This window comes from Seriola dumerili, unplaced genomic scaffold (genome assembly GCF_002260705.1).
Source record: "Seriola dumerili isolate Sdu_G_001 unplaced genomic scaffold, Sdu_1.0 BDQW01000193.1, whole genome shotgun sequence".
Lineage (NCBI taxonomy): Eukaryota > Metazoa > Chordata > Actinopteri > Carangiformes > Carangidae > Seriola > Seriola dumerili.
Window position 1 is genome coordinate 1,664,928 of NW_019174448.1, and position 10,556 is coordinate 1,675,483.

The following is a 10,556-nucleotide window of genomic DNA, read 5'->3' on the forward strand; positions in this document are numbered from 1 at the left end:
AAATAGAAGAGACATATTTTTGTAAACATCCATTTGCGCAGTTTGAGGTTATTTTCTACACATGCACATCTTTGGTTTTGGGGCTGAATGGAAGAATTTATATATTATAGTAATAATTATTATGTTTATTTTACATTTCAATTAGTTCAGGATCGTTCAGTGAAGATGTTATTGTTTAAATTTCAATGGCTCCGCCTCCTGGTAGGCTGTAAATATGTATACGATTCAGTGGTGAGGGCGTAGAAGATGAGAAAGTGACGAGTCGTGACAAGTAATGTAAATAAAACGCGATTGATTTGTTTTAAAGACAAGTCTTAAAGCTGAAACCTTAACTATCTGTATGCCAGTCTGTGAGACAGTGAGATATTTGTGTTTATGTGTGAACTAATGCTGAAATTCAATCTAGCATTATAAGGGCAAAAACTTCCGGAACATATGCCTGTTTGAAGTTATCAAACACACAACTCTCGCTCTGACTTCAAAAACCTAAAATTTCCTTAAATATCAAAATGTAAATATTTCTAAAACGCAAACTGAAACCCAGTTTTGCAGTTTTGGTTGTGTATTGTTGACAATCATAGCACCTTAACATATAAGAACTTACAAATTCATTACTGCAACAAATATTTCAAGGTAGTGCTTTCAACTGAGCCAATGGACAAACATCAAATGGTATATTCAAAAGATAAAATACGCGCAAAGTCCTTTTCCCTGAGACACGTAGCTTTTTATAAGGTTCTAACTTCGTTTACTTGAAAAACTGTAATGGTCTTTTAAGGTATAGGAATTTCAGTATTGGAGGTACAGGTGTGAAGCACTGATGTGGTTCAATCTGCCAGATCTAAAATCTTTGACCCATCCTCTCCACATATCAGGGTAACCAACTAAATCCAGTCATGATATGAGGTTTGACAACGACAGGACACTTCTTCACAGTGACATTAAAACTGCAGGACCAAGTGTCCACCTGGTCACAGCAGCCAAGAGTCACACTGTCAAACATGTAGGTTTACTGGCTTTTAACTCACACAAGACACTGTAGCAGACAGTCGTAATGATTTTTTTCCCAATCATTTTTCAGTTATGTAAAAAAGTTCAACTTTTAATACATCACTATTCTTGTGCAGTTCAAAAGATTACAGTAAGTCAAAAGGAAATAAGCACCATCTCACATTAGCTGTTGTTACCTAATTTGTTGTTCAAAAAACTCAGTTCCTTAAAAACTTTTATTTATAGTAATATATGTAACTTCAAAGAAAATAACCACAAACAATGTTTTTTTTTTTTTATACTAAAACCTGTTTTAACAATTTTTTCAGTATAAAACCATTACAGAGTCCCAGGCCAATCAAACAAATTCACTGTCACCAATTTGAAATAATCATGAACCTCCCCAGGTCAAACTTTCTACAATACATACAAGGGTTTGTATGTCGTTAAGGGGTTTTCTGTACTTTTTTCTAGTTATGCGGAAATATAACAACACAAAGCCTAAACAATCACTCTTCGTTGCTATATATATTAATAATAAAAAAGACAATGTGAACTCCTGGTCCGATCAAGACCCAAGCCCCGAAACTTCTGGTCAACATGGCATCTATATGCAGTCTCTGCTGGCCTTCTTCCCAATGAAGGGGATTTGTGGATGTGGGGAATGACACCTGAAGAACAAAAACAAAACTGGTGAGATGAAAAGTTTTCACGGCAGGCATAGCTGTGACCTGAAATGTGTAGTACCAAGAATCAGGAAACCACACAGAATGAGCAAAATAATGCTTATACAATCTGGACTAAAAAAAGTTAGATAAAAGATGGAAAATAATAAAACAATCTCATCTGTTAACAAAACTCTCAGCTCACCTCCTCCAGCGATTGTTGCCTTGATAAGGGGAGTCCAACTCCTCCGTCACACCACTGGATGGCCAGCTGCAAGTGACGGGGAGTGATAACGCTTCACCTTCAAGTCTTTGGAGGCATTACCCCGCCAATCTAGTACCTGAAAACAAAAATGACCATGAATAACACCATTAATGCAAAAAGCAACATCCTCACAAAGAAACACTGCATGATGTGATATTCTACTTGCTACCGCTGACACAACATATGTGCACAAAAAAAATGGAAGGCTTACTTCAGCAGTGAGTACTCAAAGGATAGCAGCACTGTACACAGCTGCTGTGGCTCCTACACGACCGTGGCTGGTTGTGCGAGTTTCAAGTGCCTGTGGATACGACCCACTGGGAAACTGACAGGAAACAGACACAAGACAGTGGTTGAAGTAAAACAAAGGGAAAAACTATCTGTCATCAAGGAGCATGGTAACATAAGCCACAAACTAGCCACATGAGGATAAAAAATCTTACCTGCAGAACCAGCCCTCTGGGAGGCGCGACACTGCTTTTGCCTTGGCTTTGCCACTGTCTTTTCCTGCCTTGCACCAGCCTGTTGTAAAAGAAAGTTACAACAGGAAAACCATTAAGAGCATGAAATCAGATAAGTAACAGAAGCAAAAACAAGGCAACAGATGTGTGAGGTTATGGTGTTTGGGATTTGAGCAGGAATATAACACAAACTAAAGCACAACATTTTTAGAATGTCAAATTCGGACAAAGATGCTAAGCAAAACCAAGTAATAGCGCATGAGGTGGAATCATTTCAAAAAGGTAATTCAACAAATCAGAAGGACGATATTAAACGCACCGCAATTAGCGGTTTCTTAGGGGTAACGTTACAGATGCCCGGCTAAACTGTTATGCTTTCCCCAATCCAGCATAAACATAACAAATCGAAGGCGGCAAACAATACCGGTTGCCAGATATCACATGCTAGAGTACATTAATTGACTAGTAGACCAAGCTAATACCTTGCATTCTGACAAAAACATGAGACGCTGTCAGTGGACTGATGCCTCCGACCCCCGCGGGCAAATAGAAAACAGAGCGCGGCGCTTTAAGACGGTCAGCTTTTAAGTTTTTCATTCACGAATTTCAACAAGGAAAAAAGTTCACCTCACGAATTCACTCAAAGGTGCCACAGAAATACACCTCTCGGGTTTAACTCCGCTCTCCTTGATTACAGACCAATTATCAAAGACTTATGATCTACTAACCGACCGTTAAGCCAATGAATAGCTAAACTTAGCTTGCTAATGGTTGCTAATCCACATTTCAGAGGCAACACCTGCGTCAAATAACACTTTTATATGAATCAGAGTTTATATTTCTAGTGATGCACTCCACTTCTGTAAAAGACGACCATCGCGAACAACTCGTCGCATAAAAATATTAAGTTATCTTTGACTGGAAAGCAACAAAACTCGGACTTCTCACGCTAAATGTTAATGCTAACCTGTTAGCTGACAGTTAGCGCTTTAGCGAGCTTTTTAACCACACAGCTTCTGGTCGAATTTCCTCAGTTCAAATTCAAAACAGCACTTTCTCAGTTGCACAATAATTACAATACAAATGCAACGACATCCCGATAATGCATTTAGCATCAGCCGAAGCCAACGTACCATTTTTTCCTTGTCGTTATTTGATTGTAAGAAGTGAGTAGATAGCAAACAATTTCGGCTCCCGAAAGCAAAGAAACAATAAACCTTTTCGCAAATCTTTTGCATGCGACCCCTCGTGGGAGTCTGGAAGGCCAATCATAGTGTGCGTTCTTACTTCGAATCTCGGTTTCGACCAATCGCCAAGCGGCTTGCAGAGCTGTCACCCATACCCCCCCACCCTGAGATCGTCGTGCCTGCCTTTGCGCACGAAACCAACAAGTAGGCGGGACTATGAATGCAGTGTGTGTGTGTGTGTGTGTGTTGTGTGTGTGGTGTGTGTGTGTGTGTGTGTGTGTGTGTGTGTGTGTGTGTGTGTGTGTGTGTGTGTGTGTGTGGTGTGTGTGTGGGTGGTTGTGAACAAAATGCGCCAGATTTTTGTCAGTGCACGCAACCACTGAGCTAATCAAACACATCCAAGTGTGTAATCAAAACACAATCAAATCAATGTGGGTAATCTGAGACACTTCAGCAGCTGCAATGAAAAGGCATGAACACACACACACACACACACACACACACACACACACACACACACACACACACACACACACTGCATTCATAGTCCCGCCTACTTGTTGGTTTCGTGCGCAAAGGCAGGCACGACGATCTCAGGGTGGGGGATGGGTGACAGCTCTGCAAGCCGCTTGGCGATTGGTCGAAACCGAGATTCGAAGTAAGAACGCACACTATGATTGGCCTTCCAGACTCCCACGAGGGGTCGCATGCAAAAGATTTGCGAAAGGGTTTATTGTTTCTTTGCTTTCGGGAGCCGAAATTGTTTGCTATCTACTCACTTCTACAATCAAATAACGACAAGGAAAAATGGTACGTTGGCTTCGGCTGATGCTAAATGCATTATCGGGGATGTCGTTGCATTTGTATTGTAATTATTGTGCAACTGTAGAAAGTGCTGTTTTGAATTTGAACTGAGGAAATTCGACCAGAAGCTGTGTGGTTAAAAAGCTCGCTAAAGCGCTAACTGTCAGCTAACAGGTTAGCATTAACATTAGCGTGAGAAGTCCGAGTTTTGTTGCTTTCCAGTCAAAGATAACTTAATATTTTTATGCGACGAGTTGTTCGGATGGTTCGTCTTTTACAGAAGTGGAGTGCATCACTAGAAATATAAACTCTGATTCATATAAAAGTGTTATTTGACGCGGTGTTGCCTCTGAAATGTGGATTAGCAACCATTAGCAAGCTAAGTTTAGCTATTTCATTGGCTTAACGGTCGGTTAGTAGATCATAAGTCTTTGATAATTGGTCTGTAATCAAGGAGAGCGGAGTAAACCCGAGAGGGTGATTTCTGTGCACCTTGGTGAATTCGTGAGGTGAACTTTTTTCCTGTTGAAATTCGTGAATGAAAACTTAAAAGCTGACCGTCTTAAAGCGCCGCGTCTGTTTTCTATTTGCCGCGGGGTCGGAGGCATCAGTCCACTGACAGCGTCTCATGTTTTTGTCAGAATGGCAGGGTATTAGCTTGGTCTACTTAGTCAATTAATTGTTACTCTATGCATGTGATATCTGGCAACCGGTATTGTTGCCGCCTTCGATTTGTTATGTTTTATGCTGGATTGGCGGGAAAGCATAACAGTTTAGCCGGGCATCTGTAACGTTACCCGTAGAACCGCTAATGCGGTGCGTTTAATATCGTCCTTCTGATTTGTTGAATTACCTTTTTTGAAATGATTCCACCTCATGCGCTATTACTTGGTTTTGTTAGCATCTTTGTCCGCGAATTTGACATTCTAAAAAGCTGTTGTGCTTAGTTTGTGTTATATTCCTGCTCAAATCCAAACACCATAACCTCACACATCTGTGCCTTGGTTTTGCTTCTGTTACTTATCTGATTTCATGCTCTTAATGGTTTCCTGTTGTAACTTTCTTTTACAACAGGCTGGTGGCAAGGCAGGAAAAGACAGTGGCAAAGCCAAGGCAAAAGCAGTGTCGCGCTCCCAGAGGGCTGGTCTGCAGGTAAGATTTTTTATCCTCATGTGGCAGTTTGTGGCTTATGTACCATGCTCCTTGATGACAGATAGTTTTTCCCTTTGTTTTACTTCAACCACTGTCTTGTGTCTGTTTCCTGTCAGTTCCCAGTGGGTCGTATCCACAGGCACTTGAAGACTCGCACAACCAGCCACGGTCGTGTAGGAGCCACAGCAGCTGTGTACAGTGCTGCTATCCTTGAGTACCTCACTGCTGAAGTAAGCCTTCCATTTTTTGTGCACATATGTGGTCAGCGGTAGCAGTAGATATCACATCATGCAGTGTTTCTTTGTGGGATGTTGCTTTTTGCATTAATGTGTATTCATGGTCATTTTTGTTTTCAGGTACTAGAGTTGGCGGGTAATGCCTCCAAAGACTTGAAGGTGAAGCGTATCACTCCCCGTCACTTGCAGCTGGCCATCCGTGGTGACGAGGAGTTGGACTCCCTTATCAAGGCAACAATCGCTGGAGGAGGTGAGCTGAGAGTTTTGTTAACAGATGGATTGTTTATATTTTCCATCTTTTATCTAACTTTTTTGTCCAGATTGTATAAGCATTATTTTGCTCATTCTGTGTGGTTTCCTGATTCTGTACTACACATTTCAGGTCACAGCTATGCCTGCGTGAAACTTTTCATCTCACCAGTTTTGTTTTTGTTTTCAGGTGTCATTCCCCACATCCACAAATCCCTCATTGGGAAGAAAGGCCAGCAGAAGACTGCATAGATGCCATGTTGACCAGAAGTTTCGGGGCTTGGGCTTTGATCGGACCAGGAGTTCACATTTGTTCTTTTTTATTATTAATATTATAGCAAACGAAGAGTGATTGTTAGGCTTTGTGTTGTTATATTTTCCCATAACTAGAAAAAAGTACAGAAAACCCCTTAACGACAACAAACCCTTTGTATGTTATTGTAGAAAGTTTGACTGGGGAGTTCATGATTATTTCAAATGGTGACAGTGAATTTGTTTGATTGGCCTGGGACTCTGTAATGTTTTATACTGAAAAAATTGTTAAACCATTTTTTATATAAAAAAAAAAAACTTGTTTTGTGGTTATTTTCTTGAAGTTACAATATTTACTATAATAAAAGTTTTTAAGGAACTGAGTTTTTTTGAACAACAAATTAGGTAACAACAGCTAATGTGAGATGGTGCTTATTTTCCTTTTGACTTACTGTAATCTTTTGAACTGCACAAGAATAGTGATGTATTAAAAGTTGAATTTTTTACATCAAACTGAAAAATGATTGGGAAAAAAATCATTACGACTGTCTGCTACAGTGTCTTGTGTTGGATGTTAAAAGCAGTAAACCTACATGTTTGACAGTGTGACTCTTGGCTGCTGTGACCAGGTGACACTGGTCCTGCAGTTTTAATGTCACTGTGGAAGAAGTGTCCTGTCGTTTGTCAACCTCATATCATGACTGGATTTAGTTGGTACCCTGATATGTGGAGAGGATGGGTCAAAGATTTTAGATCTGGCAGATTTGAACCACATCAGTGCTTCACACCTTTACCTCCAATACTGAAATGTCCCTATACCTAAAGACCATTACAGTTTTCAAGTAAAGAAGTTAGAACCTTTTATAAAAGCTACGTGTTCAGGGAAATGACTTTGCGTATTTTATCTTTGAATAAATACCATTTGCATGTTGTCCATGGCTCAGTTTGAAAGCACTACTTGAAATTATTTTTGCAGTAATGAATTTTGTAAGTTTTATATGTAAGGTGCTATGATTGTCCAACAATACACAAACAAAACTGCAAAATGGGTTTCAGTTTGGTTTTTAAATATTTACATTTTAGATATTTAAGAAATTTTAGGTTTTTTGAAGTCAGCAGGAGAAGTTGGTGTTTTGATCACTTCAAACAGCATTGTTCGGAGTTTTTGCCCATTATAATGTAGAGTGAATTCACATTAGTTCACACATAAACAAAATATCTCATGTCTCACAGACTGGCTACAGATAGTTAATGGTTTCAGTTTAAGACTTGTCTTTAAACAAATCATCGCTTTATTTACATTATTGTCACGACTCATCACTTTCTCATTTCTAACAGCCTCACCACTGAATCGGTCATACATATTTACAGCCTACCAGGAGGGGGAGCCACTTGATTTAAAATAACATCTTCACTGAACGATCACTAAGAACTAATTGAAATGTAAAATAACATATAATATTCATATAATATATAATATTCTTCATTCAGCCAACAAGATGTGCATGTTAGAAATACCTCAAACTGCAAAATGGATGTTTACAAAAATAAAAGTTTTGGAAAAGCTTAAAGCAACATAGAAAGTCTTTGATTAATTATAAATTCAGGAAAAACAGTGTGTTGTGATTTCTATACTGTGCTGCTGCTACTGTTAAAATTCATACCAGACACACTCCATAAAAACCATCAACAAAGCAAAGCTTCATAAAAAAACTTTATTTCACATTAAAACTGTATTAATTTCAACAATTTACAATCAACTGGAGACGTGAACAAAAGAATGTAATAAATGGATGAATTAAATAATGTGTGCAATTTACAATCAACTGTAACTGACAAATTAAAAATAAAAGTTTGCATAATAAAGAGAGGTGGATAAATCCTATTTAGTAGTAAGTATAAAATTATAATAGAAATGTAAAAAATAATACTTCATAGCTTAGCCAAATATGGTTTCTTCTGGCTCCAAAAAAAGATGGCGACGTCCATTAAGCCAAACTAGAGGCAGTTCACAAACCAATGGGTGACGTCACGGCAGTTTGCCACTTGGTCCAGAGTTCAGACTCTCAGGCGGGACAGTCAGCTAGCCGGACTCCGTAAAACTTCAGCAACATGGAATATGATGAGAGCCTCTTAATGCAGCGTTTTGACGATTTTAAACTGATCACAGAGGCACGACACGAGGAACAGATGACTCTCCACTGCGCGCGATGTAACACCGTCCTGGGGGACTCCTTCAGCGTCTGTGGGGAGATTAAATGTATGGACTCTATTTATGTGTTTAAGTAGTTCTCAGTTCGCCGACTCAGGAAGTAATACAAGAATTGTTTGCGTGTTTTAGATATTGAGAATAACGCTCGTGTTGGTAATGTCACCTGTTTGTGTGTGGTGTCCCGACTGTTTGTCTATGACCGTTGACCTTATGGCGGCCCTGAGTGCAAGACTGAACACTTCAGCGAAACACATTAAAGCAGTTAATTGAGACATTTTGGAAATTAAGAAAATAGAGAAAAGTAGCATTTCATAGAAAGATTAATGTGTTTGGACAAAATCTTAACTCAGTACCACCTATGACTTTTTCTGGACCTTTCCACCACATCTCATGGTCTACTAAATGATGCAGCTCAGTTAGTTAGTTGGTTGTTATGGAGATTACACATGATTTTCTAACATTTAGTGGTCTCCATGACAAACTGAGCAAGACTTAATGTTGCATTTTAAAGCTTTATAAATGTCTTTTTGTATTGACAGCATGTTTTTAGTTTGTGTGTTGCAAGACTACTGCTCATTATTAATCACAAAAAATGCTATAGTACCTTTTTAATGATTGGTGATTCATCACATTCAGGCAATTTTGAATTTACTTAAATTTTGTATGCTAGTCTTACAATAATTCATTGTGATATATATATAAAATACTACAGTAGGTATACATGTGCACACATGTTGACATTGCGCTTGTCTCTCCAGGGTAACCCAATGATGTGGTCATCAGTGATGCAATGGAGTCAGGGCATACAGGGGTAATGGCTAATTGGTGAGTGAAAGCAGCAATTGTATGTTTGCATTTGAGATTCCCTGAACAAACTACTACAGAAAGAGGTGAAGAAGAGGGAAGAGACATCTTGCTTTTTGGTCCAGAGCACAGACTGTATAAAAAAAATGGACGTCAACTCCGGGTCTGGAAAACGAAGCCAATGCAGAAGTTCGTTAAACTTGCTTTCTATCGAATGACCATCATGGTGACTCCACTGGTTGCAAAAAGAAGTCCGATTGTATTTAAGTCTATGGGAAAATGACCCAACCTGTCACTTGATTTGTTACCTCAGTAAACGTTTTCATTATGTGTTTATGGTCTGAATCGCTAGTTTGAAGTTTTTGTTCAATACAACATGATGTTCATTTTTCAAATTAATGTCCTATTTAAAAAGGTAATAGACGTTAAAGCAGAGTGATCTTAGGGCGTGGCTACCGCGTGATTGCACACGGGGGACCTGCCTATTAATCCGGATATGAGGTCAGAGTGACGTGTCTGACATTTGACTTGTTATTGTGTTTTCAGTTCATCAAAGTTAGCTCCAACATGTCTGCCTGAAACTGCGTTCAGTTGTTCTGAAAGACACTCAGAGGAGTCTGCGGTTCAATTTTTTTCCGGTAAGTACATTTTGTTTTAAGCCTATTTCTTTGCTAGACTAAATTAGCATCCCTGTTAATATCACAGTTCAGTTAAAAATGCACCTTGCTAACCAAGCTAGTGCTAGTGCTAGCGTTAGCTGATAACTTAGCGATTGCGATGCTAATGGTACCTGGCCCGGCTGGGCTGATAACCTGTGTCAACCTGGGTTAGCCCGTGGAGGTGTTCAGTCAAAGCCCAATAGGAAGGTGAATTTAATCGACGTTAATCTAACGACGTTTGGTTTGTGTTTCTCCACATGTGACCCAGTTTAAGTGATCTGAGTTAGTGTAATGCGCAGCGTTAATGTAAATTAATACATTGCCCATCAAGACGTCATGATAGTTCAAGTTAAGATTACGTGACGTATAAAAAATGTGTAGACAAATATTTGTCATATAGAAGATTGTTCATTTAATACTCAAATCAGTCCTCAACTGAAGTAGACATTCATGCACCTATCCTGACAGCTGATCGATATTTGTGATTAACTGTGATCCACCGCATCTTAACTCAAGTGTTTGTGTTTTCTTGTCATTTGAAAGGTTTCCACACTGTGAAAACTGAGTGATCTGTGCCAACAGAAGGAGGACCTCATGTACAGAGCAGCCCGTTTGTTTCC

General features: G+C 39.3%; 1 protein-coding gene, 1 long non-coding RNA gene and 1 pseudogene across 2 annotated transcripts; 2 read left to right on the forward strand and 1 right to left on the reverse strand.

Moving 5' to 3' along the window:
* Positions 1-941: 941 nt before the first annotated feature.
* On the reverse strand, positions 942-4,277 carry LOC111228009 (annotated as a pseudogene).
* Positions 4,271-7,193, forward strand: LOC111227991 (histone H2A.V). The gene is made up of 5 exons (XM_022753757.1): positions 4,271-4,378; positions 5,447-5,524; positions 5,641-5,754; positions 5,881-6,010; positions 6,200-7,193. Exons 1-5 carry the CDS (start codon positions 4,376-4,378, stop codon positions 6,259-6,261), a joined length of 387 nt encoding a protein of 128 aa, XP_022609478.1. The 5' UTR covers positions 4,271-4,375; the 3' UTR covers positions 6,262-7,193.
* Positions 7,194-9,265: 2,072 nt separating this feature from the next.
* Positions 9,266-10,556, forward strand: LOC111228018. The gene is made up of 3 exons (XR_002665363.1): positions 9,266-9,298; positions 9,824-9,915; positions 10,519-10,556. It is a non-coding gene; the product is annotated as an uncharacterized LOC111228018 (long non-coding RNA).